This window comes from Ptychodera flava, chromosome 16 (assembly GCF_041260155.1).
Source record: "Ptychodera flava strain L36383 chromosome 16, AS_Pfla_20210202, whole genome shotgun sequence".
Taxonomy (NCBI): Eukaryota; Metazoa; Hemichordata; class Enteropneusta; family Ptychoderidae; genus Ptychodera; species Ptychodera flava.
Window position 1 is genome coordinate 38567297 of NC_091943.1, and position 20138 is coordinate 38587434.

At 36.7% G+C, this 20138-nt stretch overlaps 1 protein-coding gene across 1 annotated transcript in view; it reads right to left on the reverse strand.

The window, feature by feature from the left end:
• The window catches only part of LOC139114796 (kinesin-like protein KIF21A), a 79719-nt gene extending 63845 nt beyond the window's left edge, over window positions 1-15874 (reverse strand). The window contains 9 exon segments of the mRNA XM_070676727.1: window positions 1516-1711; window positions 3264-3379; window positions 4466-4639; window positions 5133-5258; window positions 6048-6140; window positions 8586-8642; window positions 10613-10838; window positions 11295-11474; window positions 15418-15874. Coding sequence (XP_070532828.1) covers window positions 1516-1711; window positions 3264-3379; window positions 4466-4639; window positions 5133-5258; window positions 6048-6140; window positions 8586-8642; window positions 10613-10838; window positions 11295-11474; window positions 15418-15461 — 1212 coding nt within the window. The 5' untranslated portion in view covers window positions 15462-15874.
• Window positions 15875-20138: the final 4264 nt, after the last annotated feature.

A 20138-nucleotide genomic window follows, 5' to 3' on the forward strand; every position in this document is an offset into this window, starting at 1 on the left:
TGTTCCACAACTCATAAAACAGTCCACAATGCAGGATTGGTGTACATTCCAAAACTACATATATGAAAGACCCCTAAAATCAATTAGATAAAAAGGGGGGTTACAAATTTCCCAAAACTATCTAACCGCCGCTCCGTTTGGCTCCATTTTTCGGAATTGGAACCTTGGAACCAGTCTATGTATCGGTATCAAATATCAACGCAGTCTGTTCAGCAGTTTTTGACTTTTTGTCGTTTACGGAAATGGACGACATCAAACACCGGTTGAAACCACCTCTATATCACAACTTCCAGTTGTGATAATAAAATCGGTTGAAACATGCGGATATGCCTGAGAAATGGCTCTGTACATGAAAAAATTATAATAAAATTGCCACCTGGTGGCCATATTGGATCGTATCACAAAACAGATTGACGTGCATATGTATGACATAGGTCAATGTCCTTGTACCAACTTTGAATAAAATCGGTTGAGATATGCCTGAGTTATGGCTCTGTACATGAAAAAATCGTAATAAAATGGGCACAGAGCGGCCATTTTGGATCGTATCACAAAACAAATTGACGTGCACAGGTATGACATTTGTCAATAACCTTGTACCAACTTTGAATAAAATCGGTTGAAACGTGCCTGAGTAATGGCTCTGTACATGAAAAAATCGTAACAAAATGGCCGCCTGGCGGCCATATTGGATCGTATCACAAAACAAATTGAGGTGCATCTGTATGACATTGGTCAATGTCCTTGTACCAACTTTGAATAAAATCGGTTGAAACATGCCTGAGTAATGGCTCTGTACATGAAAAAATCGTAATAAAATGGCCGCCTGGCAGCCATCTTGGATCGTATCACAAAACAGATTGACGTGCATATGTATGACATAGGTTAATGTCCTTGTACAACTTTGAATAAAATCGGTTGAGATATGCCTGAGTTATGGCTTTGTACATGAAAAAATCGTAATAAAATGGCCGCACAGCGACCATTTTAGATCGTATCACAAAACAAATTGACGTGCATATCTATGACATTGGTCAATGTCCTTGTACCAACTTTAAATAAAATCGGTTGGAACATGCCTGACTTATGGCTCTGTACATGAAAAAATCGTAATAAAATGGCCACCTGGCGGCCATATTGGATCGTATCACAAAACAAATTGACGTGCATCTGTTTGACATACGAAGTAATCCTTGTACCAAGTTTGAATGAAATCGCTCCAGGCATCTCTGAGATATCTGCGTGAACGGACGGATGCACGAACAGGACATGGCCAAACCTATAAGTCCCCCGGACGGTGTTCCGTGGGGACTAAAAAATTACAAAATACTGGCAATATTGGCCCACAACATATACAGATGTCATCATTACAAGATGTCTAGGAGTCTAGTATCTGAATTTAATTAATATACTACACGCCCATGATACTCATAGTGCCAGTAGACAGCTAACTGATCCTTTACATCTTCCCTTCATTAGATATGGAAGGTGTCCGTATTCAACATGTTGCCTTACCTGTCTATACTCCAGCAGTTCCTCTTCTAATTCTTGTACTTTAGCGCGGAGAGATGCTATTTGCCGGCTGCTCTTATCTTGGTTAATACTAACTTTATTCTTGATGTTACGAGCTCTGTTTGCATACTTCAGTGTGTTCAATGTTTCCATAAAATCTCTATCCGTAGGGCTTACACAAGCTATCATTAGTGTACAGCTGAAATATAGATACAAGGTAAATTCAATATCTTTTTGAACAAGTCATTGTTAATGACATGGTCCCTGCTGAGATAAACTGTTTTGAGGAGCATTTGAAGCTGGATTGTAACACTTCTTGTCTATGATTGGTGCAGTCACTGTCAATGGAATTGTCTTTGAACAGTATTTATTTAAGGATGGGCAAAGTATGTGAGAAACTTTACATGGCTACAGTGTCTTATTCTGTACTAGACTGGTTGACAATTTGATATCCATATGTTGTCATCTAGGTTATTTTGTGCTGTACATGTCGGTTTCACTTATTGATGTTGGGGTTGCCATGTCATTGGTAGGGTTGATTATGCTTTGTGTGGTGTCAATTTTATGTCAAGGAATAATTTGAAACTCATGAGATATACAAGATATGTTTGTATACCCTCTAGGCACACATAAGATATACAAGATGCGTATGTATAACATAAGGGCACACATGAGATATACATATTTCACTGCAAGATTGTTCTTTGTCAGCAGATTGTAAAGCTTGCAATTTCTGACTTGGTGAGCTTTGCTAGTTCATCTTTTTGTAAAACAGATCAGGTCCAGATGTGAAACCCTTGTTACAGAATGGACACCTTGTCACCATGTGGGGTCATATTGTGACACAAGTTGACATACATACATGTATACACATCATAGTACATTGTCCTTGAATTAAGTTTTAAGAGAATCTGTTCCTGCATGTCTGAACAATGGTTCCAAGATGAAAAAATATCACGATTCAATGGCAATGTCTTTCCAGTAAAATCACTCATGATTTCACAAATGTTTAGGAGAAATCACATAGATTTTCACTATTTACAACATTTCTACAGCTTTGCAATAACAGCATTCTAAATTTCACAATATTTGCACTTGTGTTTAGACATTTCATCATCAGTTTTGTATTCACACAACCCAAAACAATCAGACAATTAGGTAAAGTTCTCAGTTGTTGGCAAGTACAACCATATCATATACTGCAGCACACTCAGGAGTACATCTCTATGACTTATACGGGCTGATAATTCTTGAAACTGGTTGGCCAGTTTGGCACACAGAAACATTTTCTAGAGGAAACACTGACACCATGTAAACTGTAGGAAATACTGTGAAATGCCCAGTAGATATATTAATGATTTACTTTGGGTTATGTAAAGACATTTTTTCAATCCTCTCTGGTTTCAAATGTTCTGTATCCAGAAATGTTTTTTATTTCATATTTTTAAATTACATGTCATGTTTCATTTGTGAAATTTTAATGTTTGTTTGTTTTTTTATCTTGATCTGTACGTAAATTTGCAAATTGCACTGAGTGTGCTTAAATTGGTAAAACAAAGACGCAACGAAACAAATTATTGTCAATACTGAGGCAATGAGTTAAAAAATACCCATGAAAGACCAGTTATGTTAATGAACAATGGTGACTCTTCACTGAGGCTTATATTATAGCATTGAGAAAAAGAATTTGAGGACTTGCATAAAATAATAGAAAAGTGAATATGACTACATCTATAAAGAAAGGTACTAACCTATTACCACCTAATGAGTCTTGTAATAGTCGTGTAAGTTTGGAATCTCTGTATGGTACATGGCTTGCTTTCTTCGATTTGTCACCAAGAGCACTTATTACATTACCCAATGCCAACTGTCAACAAAAAAGTCAACAATAAAATTCAACACTTTTGATACACACTGTAATTAAAAAAGAAGATCTTGCTGTATGCCATCAATACTCTATACTGGTGGACTCCTTGTTGTGAATGAATGAGGATGAAACAAAAGAAAATTAGACTTTGTTGATGACATGGTACAAACCAGCATTACTATACACCTGTATCTGTAACCTATGAAATTTCATCATATGGTAAAATTTGGCATCAGATGACACATGTTCAAATAACCGTGGGTTTTATTGAGTGATATTTGACCTTTCACCTGACAGCTGCTTTGTGTAAAACTGGAAAATTTCATATTATTTTATTATTTTTTTCAAGAATATATACATCTGATAGTCACTAAGCCATATGGTGTAGATAGACCAGTAAAAACCTATGAATTTATATGAAATAATTCTGAACTATTTTTCTGCTCTGCTTGGGTTGAAGTTTTGCTCTGTACACTTAGCAAACATGCTTGACTCACAAACTTAGTTTGCATGCAATTATACAATCAACTGTAAATAACAAACACTTTCACCATACTTTTTTTTGAACTTTGCTTGTAAAATTTGACTTGAAAAGGTGTATAATATTGAGCTATTCACAAAATACTGTAATTAATAACTCCATACATTCACATGCATACGTGATGGCCTTGATGCTAAGCATCTCAGGCAATACTTTAGCTGCTAAATGTACTTGAAGCCATAAAGAAAACTTGAACAAAAATAGGGAATCAGTTACAGGTGTTTCACGAATGAAGACCAGTATCTTTTTGAAAAGATGTAACAAAGAAAATTTTAATGTTTGCTTGCCAGATAGCTTAAAATGAAATGACCACCTCATTTGGTCTCACAGTTGAATACAGTTTATTCAGTGTGACAAATGAAGTTATCTGATCGTTAGGTGAGCAAATTCACTATGAACAGACATGAAGATGAGCATGCATTTGACAATGCCAAAGTGTGGTTACAGAGTGGCTGTTGGAGCATTTGTTCTGGTCTGTAAAGATAACCCATTTGCAACAATGATGACACAGTATACAAATAAAGCAGCAATGAAGTTAAACTTACCAACCCACAGTTGATTGAAATTCCCTCTTTTGCTCTTTCTCCCGTTGCACCAGTTCGTTTTAACCGTTCAGAGCCAGCTAAGTCAACAAAATGAAATTTGGCAGTCAAAGTTTCAAAATCTGGCAATCCTTCTTCATTGTTATGTTCTTCTAAATCTTCACCTGTATCTCCACCCTACAATGAAATAATAACAACCTTGTGTTTCAACAGTCAATCATTTGATATTTGTCACAACATTTACATATTTATATTCAACAAATTTTTATTTTACAAATAATGCATCATAACACATTCCCTCCTTTGTCCTTGTTTGAAATGAAATCTGACAAAAATTGTGAACTGAAGACTGCTGCCTCGAAATAAGTACAACGGCAAATAAAAACTGACAATTATTAAAACGTATAGTGAACAGGATCAGCCATTTTGAGACCAATATCAAATGCATACATATATGTAAGATCAAGTAATAACGATACACATCATATGGACATTTTGAACAATCTCTATAGTCTTTGAGTTGTCATGACCTCAAAAAGATTAATTCCAGATCCATCTATATGTACTGAATATTTAATTAAAGTGTCAGTAATTTGTTTCCATGGCATAATTAACCCTGAAATGTAAATCAAAATGATGTACCACATTCAATAAAATGAAATTGACTTACATTTTTCACAAGTCGTTGTTGTTTGATGTGTAATGTAAATATGGCATGTGATCTTGAACTCTGAACATTCATATTAGTACTGGCAGTTGTACGAGATAATGCCCCAGACTGTAAACATTGCATTGTCTGCAATTCAAAACAAACACAATAAGATGTAAGCACTTTCATATACATAAATAGTCTAATTCCTACCAAAGAAAAAATTATTGGCAACTTTTTTATTCACAATTTCCAAAAGGGAGTACAGACGTACTATACAGTAACACTAGACGTTCAAATACTTTCATTATAACTAATATAATAACAACTGGTCGGAAATTATAAAGATAAGTGACAGTAGATTTTTAGGACAGGAATTATGTTGGATTCTTAAAGATGCAAGGGACTTTGCTTTTTTTAAAGTGGCCAATTGAGAATCTAAACAAAGACTGTAGAAAGTTGGCCCACAAATGCATGTATTAAACAAACATGACGATATTTACTCAGGACCTGGTGCTTTTCTAACATTCATATTTGCTGAGGAGTGGCATAAATCTTGCTAAGATATTGGGAAACATGGATATCACTGATATTGATGCCTTCCAGGATTCTAATTTTGTTTTTTAGCATTGAAGTGAATATAAAAAATATTAAGTCATTAATACAAGTCCGACTTTCTATGTCCAACAATAAGACTTTCATTACAGTAACGGTAATTTAAAATTAAGCAGTACATTAGAGTCTAGGCAAGAAAAACAAGGTTACAGACTTTTACCCTATTTCCTAATATGGGCATTCAGTATTCTTCTATGAACAATACTGTAGCTGTTTCAATTTCAAATGGTCTTAACTTTTGATATCACTTTGGTTACTAGTCTGTGTGAAAGACATCACAACACATTTTATTCACAGGCAACAAACATGTGGAGGACTTACCTCATTAATAGTATTAACAAGTTTTGTAGCGACTCCCACAGTGTAAATACCACCATGTGCATCTTCATGAATTTTGATGTGTGACTTCTTATGCTGAGAAATGAAAAAGACCAGTCATGGTTGATGACATACATAGTCAATGAAAATATTGATCATTATAATAGCTGTTGACAAACATTGACTGGCATGTAAAATGCAGACTGAGTGGCATACCACCATAGTCAAAGTTTCACATCAAGTTTCTAAATCTGAACATGATAAACTAATCAGGATTAGCTCAGGATATCACAAGATTTAAGAGAAAGCCATGACCAGTTCTTGCTTTATGATCCTTTTACCTTCATTGCACACCTTCACAAATATTTCATATTGAAATTTAGAATGATTGACCTTCATATGGGAACTATCAAGAGGACTTTTTAATAGAAACACAGAATTGCTCTCACACCATTTCGCCTGCACTCATTGGAGATTGACATATCACTGGTGACCACTGTATTCAAACTTGGCACAACTTCATGAATCTCACTGCTCATTTAAAAGATTTAAGCAAACGGTATTATGAGGTTATTACAAAAATAAATAACCGCAAAGGATGCACGAGGACATTGGCACAGCGTATCGCCCGACGCGAAGCAGAGGGTGATGCGCGGCGCCAATGTCCAAGTGCATCCTTTGTGGTATTTTCATAACAACCTTATGATTATACATCTTAAATTTGTGACTGGGACATCAAAATGGACAGAGTAATGACCGTTTTCATGCAATGTCAATAATCTTTCTTCTGATTTATAGCTCAAGTGTAGAACGCTATCTAGGACGTGCTTCTGCAAGTTCTGGATTGTGCGTGTGCATAACACACATACGTACAGAGCGCACACGAGACATGTTCTGGCACTCATCCAATGAGTCCCTTGAAATCGTTCAACAGTGAACGTGCAGATACAGCCGTAGGGGATGGGGCGCCTGGAAAACGTACATGTTACAGAACGGGTGTACCATACGGCTTTTCTAGCACACGCAAAATTCTATTGTTCTCAATGGTAGATGTATAATAAAAAAGCTTATCAATAACTGACTGGACAGGCAAAGGGTAAATCATGCATTTGTTAGTTTACATCAACCATAGCTTTCTCTATTTCCACTAGGTCTACGAGCTGACCTTATTTTCATGTTTTCTTTGTTATATATTATTTTTGATGTACTGTTTTATTAACAATAAGATGTTTAATCAGTCCTGCAAAAGTCCTGGCTTAGCTCACTTCTATCATGATCAATGGTATTTGAATTTCTAACGCAACTGTGAAGTCAAACTAATTCTTACACAATAGTAATTAAAGTATTTGATATCTGAACAAAAAGCTTGTTAATTTATATGACATTTTTTCTACAATTTATTATAGGATAGGAAATAAAGAGGAAAGGCAATAAAGACAAAGAATCTTTTAGTCCATTATGTTTACAGATCAGGAAAACCGGTCCCAGGAGAGGGTTACAAATATTTTCTTATGAGTAAATCTCAGATTAAGTTAGCAATTTTTACAGTAATTTTACGTTCAGATGACAATCTTGCCAAAGTGATAAAATCATTACTACAGGTGTGAATGTGTGTAGGATCTTAGAAAAGGGAGAATTTTTTTTCTACTGTCTCCAGCATCTCAAACATGTGTTTGTGTAATGATTTCATTGACAGCGGCAGTTGCTGAAACAAACTGTATGGTACATGTATAAATGAAAGACAGGAGTACAAAGAAAATTACAATTCTTTTTACCTGTAGCAAATAGCTATTTTGACTTTTGAAAATACACAATATATTTCACAAGCCTAAAACACCACTTTACCAAGTTACCATTCTCGTCCGAGTATAACCCCTGTTCATGTATAAACCCCTCCATTACTTGTGGAGGATTTTTGTAACTACTGTACATCCGTGTACAAACCCCCTTCCCCAGTTCAGCCCAAATATAGAAAGGTACGGGAAGTGTAATTGATCATTACAGAAGGTAAAATTACTTTTCAGGCCAAAGAAACCAGTAAAATAATGCAACATCAAAGTTACAATGATTGTGCTCGAGCTCTAATGAGATGGTCTGGCTTTCCCAGTCCCGTATGATTCTGTACCCTGTGTCAGGTAGGCTGATAAATTGTAGCTGAGTTTTGCTGTGTTTTGCTATGGTTGTCTATCAGTATCATCTGAATATGACATGCCAATTCATGAGATAGAGAGAATAATCAATCATATCTTGTCAATATATTTTTTGTCCTTTACAATTTCTTTGGAGGTACATGTAAATAAGATTTTTGAAAGTGACAGCAAACTGAAGTGGCATTAATAATCAAGCACACAGCATAAATTAAGTTTGAGTGGCAGAAAACACCAGGTTGCTCGAGTAAAAGCCCCTCTCCTAGTACAACCGCAGTTTTTTGTTGCCCAACTAGGGGGTTATGGGTACTCGGGAGAGAATAATGGTATTTTAATCCAATTATGAAGTGAGTGATGAGTTTCATCAAGAAAATAATGAATATTCAGTTCTTACCCTAATATCAGGATCTCGATTTGCATCAAGTAAATCTATGATTTCTTCATTGTATAACTGTGGAAAAACAAACAATTCATGTAACACATAAAAAAATACCACACTCTTGATTCAAAAAATCTCTAGAATTATCACTACAATACAAGAGCGTACAGCAACCTTGCTCTGTAAATTCCCTGAAAAATGGACAACTGAATTTCATAAAATTGGTCTGACATAGCACTGGCCAAGGGCCTAGATTTAGCTTCCATTCAAACATGATCAAAATAAAAAAATACATGCCAGCATAACTGTAGCTCTACATGACCTCTGACCCTTCAAACTTCAAAGTGGTGGACTCAGATACTATCAGAATGTTTGTACTGTTCATGCTTTCTGTATGCATTTTACACACAAGAGGGGCTTATATGACTGCCACTGACTATCCTAACCATCTGAGACAACTTCAGCATCTCTTTACAGGGCATACGGGCACAGGCCATAGTTGGATTACATCTGCGGTGGAGAAATAATCTTTACATGGCATTTTTATTGACGATGTTAGCATGTGCGTCTCTCAGTTGTACCATGGATGTACAAGCTCTGTAAGAATTAGGCAGCATGTCCTGACTGTGAAAATGGGGTGATAAGGACTGGATTGAAAACTTCCAGTAATGTAAACTTGATGATCAAACTATAAGCTAAAACCCTAAAAAAGTCTATGATCAAACTTGGAGATCATGCATCTGAGACCAGGGCTGGTGTAACATGTTCACACACAGAAATCTGGGCCAACTTGGATTTTAAGTCGGCTCCAGACCCTTCCGATGGGGCCACACTTAGTCCAATGCTGGGCTGAGAGCTCAGACACATTTTACAACACTGAAATAAAAGTTATGTTGGTGTAGCGGTGGTGCAACTTTGTCTGTATGAAAAGGTTGAAACTTAAATCAATTTCCTTGTTATTCCTTTGCTGGATTCAGACATAAACTTTTCTTGTACCTTTTCTTGACCTTTTAATAGCTTTGGGGGTTTTAAATATCAATCTTACTAATGTGTTGACTGGCAGGGGCTCAAATGTGATATTGTAGCTTGTATGTTAAGTCATATAGATCTGCTGTTCCTAAGTTTGCATGTCAATTTTGATGCATCAGGTTATTTATATTGAGGCATTTCGTTCTAAAATGCAGTAAAGCCGCAATGCTGAACCCTAGATTCAAAACTGACTTGACCAAAACATATGTCCGAATTGATATACTTGTAAATGAAAGTGAATGGGGTTATGCCGATAATTCTACAAACCAAAGAAGCTTTTTGCCCCTTTTAAGCCAACAGAACATGTGACTTAGTAGCCAATAGAATTTTAATATGATCCTTCAGAGACGACCGTAAAATAATTCATGCTCAACATTTACCATTCCAAACTACAAGTACAGACAGTATGACTTGAGGAATTACATACCAACAGAATATACTCCTGTGTATCAGATCATTGATATCACTGTTCATGTTTCGACTAAGAATGAGAAAATTGGCTCAAAAATTTACATATACAAACTTTGTTATCATTATGGAATTTCTAAATACGATCATAAACACAAAACCTGATTTGTACATCCTTAACAAGATCATGTCAAGGAACAAGTATACTAACTTTGAAATCTTAATGGTTGGTAGGTTCAGAGACAATGATAACAACAGATGTCAAATACTGACCAACAATGATCGATTTGATAGCAGTCTGAGATCAAAACATAAATCACCCAGCAAAGTATATTGATTGTCATACATATCAATTTCATTTGCAGTGAGCTTGGGCTTACAAACTTCAAATGACTATACTGCGATATTATTCATTTGTTACACTTATATTTGACATCATCAGCATCTACGTCTTTGTGAAAGAATTATTTCATCATCAACATCCTGGCACCAACTGAAAATTTCTCGTACAAAGATGTATGCTTCCAATGTGTAACCTAAAACTAAGATTACTGTGCTGCTTGCTAAGAACTGAAAATACCAAATGAATTGCATCTATGGCTTACCTCCATGAACTGTGCATGTACTTTAAAATCTGGTGGAGTCTGATTGTTTTCCAGTGCAGATTTTCTTCGATGTTCAATACCTTTAAACAGATGAGAGACTGCTCGTGGTATGATCCCTTTTTCTTCTTCAGATATAGTGACATCAAAACCTGTTCCCATTGTATACGTTTTACCAGACCCTGTCTGTCCATATGCAAATACTGTTGCATTATAACCTTCAAGACATCTACAAAAGGAAAGTTAATATTGTCAATATATAATATGTTATCTATGTCATATTACTATGTGTTATGACTATGGTACCAGCAGCATAATTATGTAGAGCAGCTGTATTGTAATTTTCAAAGTAATTGACTGATATTACAGTATATGATTCAACTACATTTAAAACAGTATTCACATATACTTCATATTGCCCATATCATGTTACATGGATCAATGCTGTCATTGGAAATATTTGATCAATAAATACATTTTCAAATTAAATATCACAGCAATACATGCAGTGGTACTCAGGTATGAACGATGGGCATACACACCAATATATACATACCTACCAATGTACATACATACATGCAAGCATGCATACATGTTTTCATACATATGCACATTGATAAAGACCTACATATATACATTCATAAATACATACATGTATACATTCATACATACTTTCATTACCTACCCTTCAATGAGTTCATGTACACAGCTATTATAGATGCTTTCTTGTGTGCTGTCTAAATCAAATAAATAGTCATAGGTAAATGCCCTGTCCTGTCCCAATGTCACTTGTGGTTCTCCCGGTGTTACAAAAGTACATGTACGGCACATATCAATCTTCTCCTTTGCAAGTTGTGGTCTTATTCTGTTAAATAATAAAAAAAACATAAATTATATTATGCAGTAAATTGATCACATAAGAGATACTGTACACATATTGCCTTAGGTATCTCCTGTCAAAGCTATCAGCTTCAAATGGTAAGGCTTGCTTTGCAAATTTCAATAGATATCTACCATGATTATAACAAACGATACTCATGTAGTTTACATTATGGCTGGAGATCTTCCCATACCGGTAGTCTAGGTAAAATTGTATGACAACACCTAATCAGACTTCACTAACTATCATGGGCACTTGAAAACTGCTTATCAAGAATCATTTTTGGAAATGTTATTTCTTCATAACATTTCATATAAATGTTCCAAAAATACTTGGTATGAAATTTATAGGTATGACATAAAGCATACATGTAGTCACTCTCATTCTAGCCATGGCCTTCAACAGAACCTTGAGTTCCACTGGAGGTAAAGCTCTCAAAATCCAATGACGGCAGTCAAATTGTATGCAGTTGAAATAATTGTTGAAAATTGTCATGATAGTTTTTTCAGCCTCTTAACTGATGAAAGTACAGACACACATACATACATGTATCATCACTGGTTAGCTAGTATCACATATCAACAGCAGTATGACCAAGAATTTGACATCTGAACGATGTGGGATACATACCGGTACATACTCTTCATCTTTTTTACATATACAATGATGCCGTATTTATAACAGATAAATTCAGTTAAATAGCATTACACAATGCCTACAAAATCCATAATGGTTGGACTTGAAAGCAACAGAGCTTTTGTTACACAGTACACATCAGAATAATAGTATGACAGTATAAGTGTCATACTGACGGAACTAGGAGGCTGTCCGTAATAAAAGCACTCATGAAAATTCCTTTGAGAACCCGCTATCATCTCAAAACAAAAATTCTTTTGCAAAATTGAAAATCTCAATGACTTCAGAATGAGACCTCTCCTTACAAGCACAAATGTTTCTGCAGATCCAAGATATTATAAAAAGTCCACACAAAAAATACCAAAACTACATGATATTGTAATCAAACTCAACACATAATGAATTCACTTTATATCCTTATAGAACATTTTTTACTATATTTCTTGCAAAGAAAAGTACCTGACACATTTCAAGAATGAGAAAGCATCATCTCAGTTCAGAGTTGTCTTTTCAAAGGCTACTTTATCAGTTTTGTCTCTGCATTTGTGTTCTTACTTTCTGTTCTCAATAAGCACTACAGAATTCCCTCAGCTGTTCATATTCTTTCATTATATACGGCCAATAAATCAATTTTGCCAAACTTGCACTGCCCACTGCAACAGTCAATTACTTGAAATAATGTGAAAAAATGTTGACATGTCATTTGATGAAAAAGACGGCCTTGAGATTCTACAAATCTTAAAACACTGAGACTCATTGAGTCTTTGATTACAATTAACGTTCAGAAACCATAATACTGCTGATCATATTCCCAAAACCATGTCTAAGGGAATGCCAGTTCAATTTTAAGTAAAGTGTTCATGAAATTTCAATATCAATATCAGGTGTTGTACCTGGTGAGGTAAGAATGGTAACACTGATGCTGCAATATACATTACCAAATATTTACACTAGCCATATTTTAATATGTTGTCACATATGATTATGGATGAACCAGTCCCTGCTGGATCAACTGTTTTAGGACCTGTTGATCCCTGTTGCTTATGACTTGGTTGTAGCTATTTTATTGACAAGTAGGTACTTTACATGCATACCACAGTAGTGACCCAAATGGCATATATTGAAAGATAGCTCTAACACAGCATGCATGTATGTCAAAGTACATGATCATTTTACTATAAATTGACATGCATGTATACTACTACTTCACAGTATGCATGATTGATCAAAATCAATATGGTCAGATACGTCTGCACAACAGCTCAAGACATGCAAAGTCATAACTGATTGGCCAATGAATGCCCTTTATACCAAGCTTCAATGAGATCTGTTCAATCATGTCTCAGTAATGGCTATGGACATGAAAAAACAACAAAATAACTGTTATGTCATATAGGATTGTATTTTAAAGTTTGCATGAAATCAGTTTTAAAAGACATGTCTGTGAAACAGCAAGCATAACACGAGAAAACTTGTACAGTAAACTAGCCCCTGGCACAGTAAGTCGCATAAAAATGAACAAATGTGCTATGTACCACATACTGTATTATGTTGACTTTGTATGGGACTATGAACACAATTGGTAAAGGCATGTCAGAGTACTGGTTGCTTGCAGACACATGCCAGCATGTACACATGGATGGGCAGATCCCAGTACATTAATCTCTCAAAACTTTCTATGAAGGGACAAATAAAATATCATCAATAACACAACAAATTTAGTCATATTTCACAGACGTACTATTTATAATTGAGCCGGCATCTTTGGGCAAACAAAGGCTTTATCAACACCTGGACAATCGTCAGTGATAGCATTGTGTCAATGTTTATTTTACCTACCAGAGATAATTGTAATAAAGCTCTGCTGTGATATTGGGATACATTTAACATGGCAGCTATGTGTGATGTGATGAATGTAAATAACAGCATGTTTAATGTGTGATGTGATGAATGTAAATAACAGCATGTTTAATATTCAATAACCATAGACTTTTCATATACAGTACAGAAATGATGTTTCTCTTCTGTCTGTGACTTTACATGATTTCTTGTGACTTTCTGTGGACCAATTCTTGTTCATTTTATAGAATGTTCTTTTAGTTATCTAAATTTTTATAGACTGGTTTAAAGAAATTGCTGACATCGAAATATTTCTGAAGTAGCATTGTACAACAAATTTCCATTCAATTTTGTGAACAATTTCTGAAAAAATAGAGTTTTTCACTGAAATGGAGAAAACAAGAAAAGTTCACAGGTATTACAAAACTGAAGATGTTTGCTTAATGAAAGAATGTACGTAAAGTATTCAGAAGGTAGACTGTTGACAATCCCTTTTGCCTTTCCTTTTCTATTATTGGTGTAGTCTCTCGCACATACAGGGGTACAGGCATAATTGCGAGTGCCAAAGACAATGAGGCAGTGGCAGTCATGCCTGTGGCATTCCAAAGTCGTGCCTTTGTGTGGCGCTATACTTGCAAGCCCCCCCCCAATATGAGTGAGAGAGACCACTACCAATAATAATAGAAAAGCAATGGCACAAGGGTCAGTTGACAGTCTATTCAGAACGTAACTACAAGCATTACAATGAGTAGTTTGGATCGTCTAGAGTTCAAATATTTCTAATTTTCATACTGTACCTCATTTTGCATATTTTGGGGATTCATATCTTCATATATGCCAGCTTTTATAGCCCGCAATGCATCTCTGCCCGCCTCACCCACATGCACGGGTTTTTAAAATAGCTGCAGTGGATGGCCAGCAAGACATACAAACATACAGTAACCAGTTTTCCTTCCCACCTCTCAGATAACTCATATTGTTGTGTATGTTGAAACACGACGGGACCTGTTGAAATGGACGTTAAATATTTATGCAACAAAATTCTACAGTCACTGTAGATGGAAGAATTGAAAAACGGCAATGAGGTGTCTATAAGAAAACAGAGGTAGTCTATATCAAATCTATATAAAAACAGAACTATCTGGAAAGCAGTTCCTGCGGTTTTTGAACTTTTGACCGTCTCAAATTTCTATACTAGTACCATTCTCATATTTTAACTGGCAATGGCATATTTATTAACAAAGTCTCATATTTACGCCAAGAGCAAAGACAGCAAGATCGCTCTTTCAAATGACACCAATACGACTGCTTTTAATACGGGCTAAAAGTCTATACGGCTATTGATCTATAGGGACACTTGTGAACACTATGTAATCAATCAATCACTCCCGCCCGATTCATTCTCCCTCTCACTCAGCATGTGTACTCATCGGAACTTCGTGACCGTACTCACCTTGTAGCGACTCGAACGCTTGTGTCATCACCCGGCGAAGACATTTTGCACTCAGTCTACTGTACGAGATCAGTGCTAATGTTCCAGTACGATGTCTCCCGAATATCACCAGTTTTATTGTGGTGGGGAGGGGGTGTATCACACTATTTACTGTGACATCATTGTCATTATGGACATGCACGATGAATACATGAGCAGACTGACAGACAGGCTAGGCAACACCCTATCTTCGCTTCTACAGTATTACCACTGGTATCACCTGGAATATTCTGACGAGTATAGCATTATCCCTGGACCATCCCGTTACTTTAGATACACGATTATTGGATAAATACAGAATATGATTCCCGGTATCCTCCCGTCAAGATTCCAACGTCCATGCGGCGCACGGCGACGAAAGTACTGACCGGAAGTCAACTGACAGACTACAGCGGAATATGTAATGATGCATTGTGGGATCAAGTCTGGTTTCCTACCCATTTCTACCGCTGGCTGCGCTGTGCTGAGTCATGTTGCGGACTACCCATGTACCCAGGGACTACCCATGTTTTGAATGCGGAGTTCCCCAACCCAACGTCAGACTTGTTCCAATTTTTTGTCAGTCATTTAGAATGGGAAAATAACAAACAGAAAGGCTGGTTGTCACCGACAGTTAACTTCAGGGTTTATTTGCCTGAAAAACAAGTCAGTATTTGTTCAAAAAACTGGATCCATTGACATCACAGCTTGCCTGTGACTTTCATTGCATGCAGTCGCTAGTCCCGTCATAGTGACAATGCCGTTCATTGAACTCCGGGACTGAACTGTACATCAATTTTTGCTACCAGAATATTTTCACAGTGTTGTGGACATTCATAACATGCACAAAAACTTCAGTTGTCTTCTTTTCTCAATCACATAGAGATAAATGTGACACAGAAACCTAATCTAGCTAGGGCAATGAACTTTTGTGAACGTAACTCTCAACTGGCTGACAGGCTTTCATATTCAAAATCAACGAACGGAAATTAAAGCGTGGTATTGTTTCAACAGCATTTTATTGAAGCAGTTCAAAAAGTATCAAACTCGAACGAAAATAGTTCCTTTCACGTATGTTCTTGCTTAGCCCTGCGTACGATGCTGTGTGTTCCGCTACAGCTAATGGCCCCGGGGCTATTAGCTGTAGCGGAACACACAGCATCGTACGCAGGGCTAGTTCTTGCTACACTATACATTTCCTGTTGCCACACTATTAACTGTTAACAGGTGCCGAAACGGGTCAAACGCATCGAAGTGTGCCACCAATAAAAAGCTTATTTTATAGCTGTTCGAAGTAAAGCGTTTACGCACGTGAGCCACTCCTCATGAACAAAGTGTAATAGCATTGTGTATTTGTGTGTTTTCTGTTGGGAGATAGATTGAATGGGAATCTAGACAAAACATGCCCATTCCAGCCAGCTCAGTGCAGTGCGCGATGGGTTGCCCCTTCTATGCACATGATGCAGTCTATGTGCAATTGGTGGTGCGCAGCACACCAAAGAGGGGGGAATCGCGCAGCCTGGATGAAAAATACATGCTAGGATAATCGCCTCAGAGGCGGCGCAAATAAAAAAGTTTTTTTTATTTTCATGTCGGAGCTGAAATTTACGGTCGGTCGGGAGATGAGAAACACAAAAATTAAAAATGTCACCCTTAACTGAATTACATGTAAGTGTTACTTTTTGCAGTGCGCTGAATAATATGTAACTCTTTTGCGTTTTAAGCGAATAATTAAACATCTTTGTGCGGGGAAAATGCAAGTAATCGCTTTCATTTGAACACTGTCAGCGATCGCAATTTGCCAAAAATATCAGATAGTGACAATCCACAAAGACGACATCGCGTCATGCAGTCTATTTTGACATTTGTCAGGAAGCAGGCAGGGCAAGTATACCATTTTGTAGCAGGTCGCGCATGAATGCATCGCTGACTATACGAGCGCGTTCGATGTAATCTTTTAAGGTAGTATGCGCCTCGAAAGTGAAAGATTTAAACTTTTGCTCAAACTTTCCTAAATAACATTTTTCAACCATTCTCTTACCAAAATGACAATAAAAGTCAGGGGTCACCCTGCAAAGTTTGGAAATAGCGAAACAAGTCGCTCTACGAGCGTTTTATGACATTTGAAATTCATAATGGCCTCCATCCCTGTGCCAACTCCATGAGGGAAAATTAAATTTTCGATTGTTGAAAAACTAGCACGGTGAGCTTCAAAATGAGGCCCCACAAGAGGTGGATCAGAAAACAAATGTATTCATTGCTTCGCTTCTATGAAGTTTCAGTGCGATGTATGATAGTGAGCGTACGAGCGTGCGGAGGGGTCGCATTTAGAAAAAATTGTAAAAGCTCGGTTATTGAACCAATCTGTTTTGAGATTGGGGATTTGGCAGAGGGGTTTTGTCTGTGGCTCCTCCGCTAGGTGACTTGGTACCGCGTACGTTGTGAATTCGAACCCGATTGAAACCACGGTATATTGTAAAATTGCAAAACTCAGCTATAGGGTACATGACACTTTTAATAAATTTGAACAGTTTAATAAAATATGCTATTCTCCCAAATTAGTTCCAATCGTGTTAACAACTTTTTTAAAGTTCATGAAGTTGCACATTTTTAGTTTTATCAATGACATGATGGGAAATTTTTCAGTAATAAAACAAGATGCTTCGCAGAACCCCGCTGAATGAAATAGTTTCCGATTATGTTGCAGCAGTGTTTGTGTAAGAGATAACTGGATGCATGATATGATGCTTGTACTGTCGAGAATAGTCAGATCTGACCGTCGTCAGTCTAGTGAAGAATGACACCGCAGTATCTCACACTCAAAATCCATACCAGCCCTGTGAAGCTGAAGTGAGTATGAGGATAACGCCAATTCTACACTCTTGCCTGAAATACGCACAGCAAGTTGACTACAAGGTTGCACATTCCCAAAAAGGCAATTAGGGTAAACTGTTTTACAGAATTGGTTTGGAGACCATGACATGATTAAGCCTCTCCATGGTTTTTCAGTTATTTTGTTTTTAATGTACAGAAAGAGTTGGGGATTGATATCTCTCAATCCCTTCCATAGTATGTCCAAAAATGAAAAATAAGGAAGGTCGGGAAGAAATGATCAAATAAATCAAATTCTGATTCTCCGGCATCTTGTGTTCATTGTGTCTCTTCGGTCATTGGTGGAGCTCAGATAACTCGTGGTTAGAAGGGTTAGATTTAGGTGGGTGAGATTCTTGAATCTCCAGGTGAATACATGATGTTGTAGCTGAGGGACAAAGTTTGAAATAGGGTCAATAATAGATCTACGGCTTGCTGATTTTCACCTTGGTTATCTTATTTCAAACTGTAGCCCACAACGTGGTATTCACAGCTACAGGAAATCATACTAAAATGTCACCTATACCTTCGATCTTTGTGAAAAGCATCAAGCAATAAATAATGTTTATTCAATAATTTGTTTCTAGGCACCCCTAAAAATTCAAGTAGATGCCAAACTTATTTCACAATATAAGCTTATTTGTAAATTTGGTCTTTCTGGATACTTCTTGTATCAATGATACATGTATAGCATTGAACAAATTTCATCTACTGATTTTCGCCTGCATATTCATGAATGTAGTATTTGAAATAAATAACACTATTTGCTACACTGTTCTCTGGATATTGAAGGTGTCATAATTTCTTTCGAGAGAGTGGAAGTACCATAGCTAAAGAAAAGTGACTTGTGTGTTGAAGAATGAATTATACGGAGGTTGAAGTGTGAGTAATGTATTTTCCGCGCGAACTCCATTGAGCTTCGATGATGATTCCTATGGTAAGGCGATACCGAAGGATTCAAATTGCTAAGCAACGGTTGCTAAGGGTAATTATTAAAATCAATCAAAATACAAAGGTTTCATGGTTTTCTTTGCATAATAATGATTTACAGAACCATACAATTCTAAAAGACGTAGGTTTGTCGCGCGATTGGTCAGTGACGTCACACATATACAAATTTTCACAGCTCTACTTTAAAACGTTTCAGCTCCTACAAATTTGCACCAAATTTTCCAAAATTTCACACGTTTAGAGCCCCTAGCATGGATTTGGTTATCTGTTCAAGTACAAACGATTTTTGAAAAGGAAAATATCTACTATGTCGAAATTTTGAAGGGTTTTACGGCGATATCTCATAAACGGTCCGGAATTTTTAGAAACGCATGCTTATATATTCTCATGTGTGACTTCAATAATCCTACCAAAAGTCAGCTAAATTGGTTTACAATTGAGAGAGTAGAAAGATTTTGAGCATTTTCAAAATACCAGGAGTCGAACATTTTTGATAATATTTTAGAGGTTAAATCAATCCAAAAGTGCAAATTTTAAACAATTTCTTTGTTTTCCTTCGGCGTCATGTCATAAAATCACAGAAGTGCATAGGGTAGGCGACGACGCGTCGACGGCCTGGCGCGTATCGACCACGTTCGAAAATGGTGTCAGCACAGTCCCTCGTGAGCTATTCAGCTCTGGGACTATTCGCCCCATAGACGTGTGTACATAACAGACATAAGCGAGATGTACACACGTCTATGGGGCGAATAGTCCCAGAGCTGAATAGCTCGCGAGGGACTCTGGTGTCAGGCAGTAAATGGAAGAGCGTCACTGACCTACTCCGCGGATTGTGTAAAAATTAGGTAGGCCTAAGTGCAAAGTCCACCCAAAATCGAAGA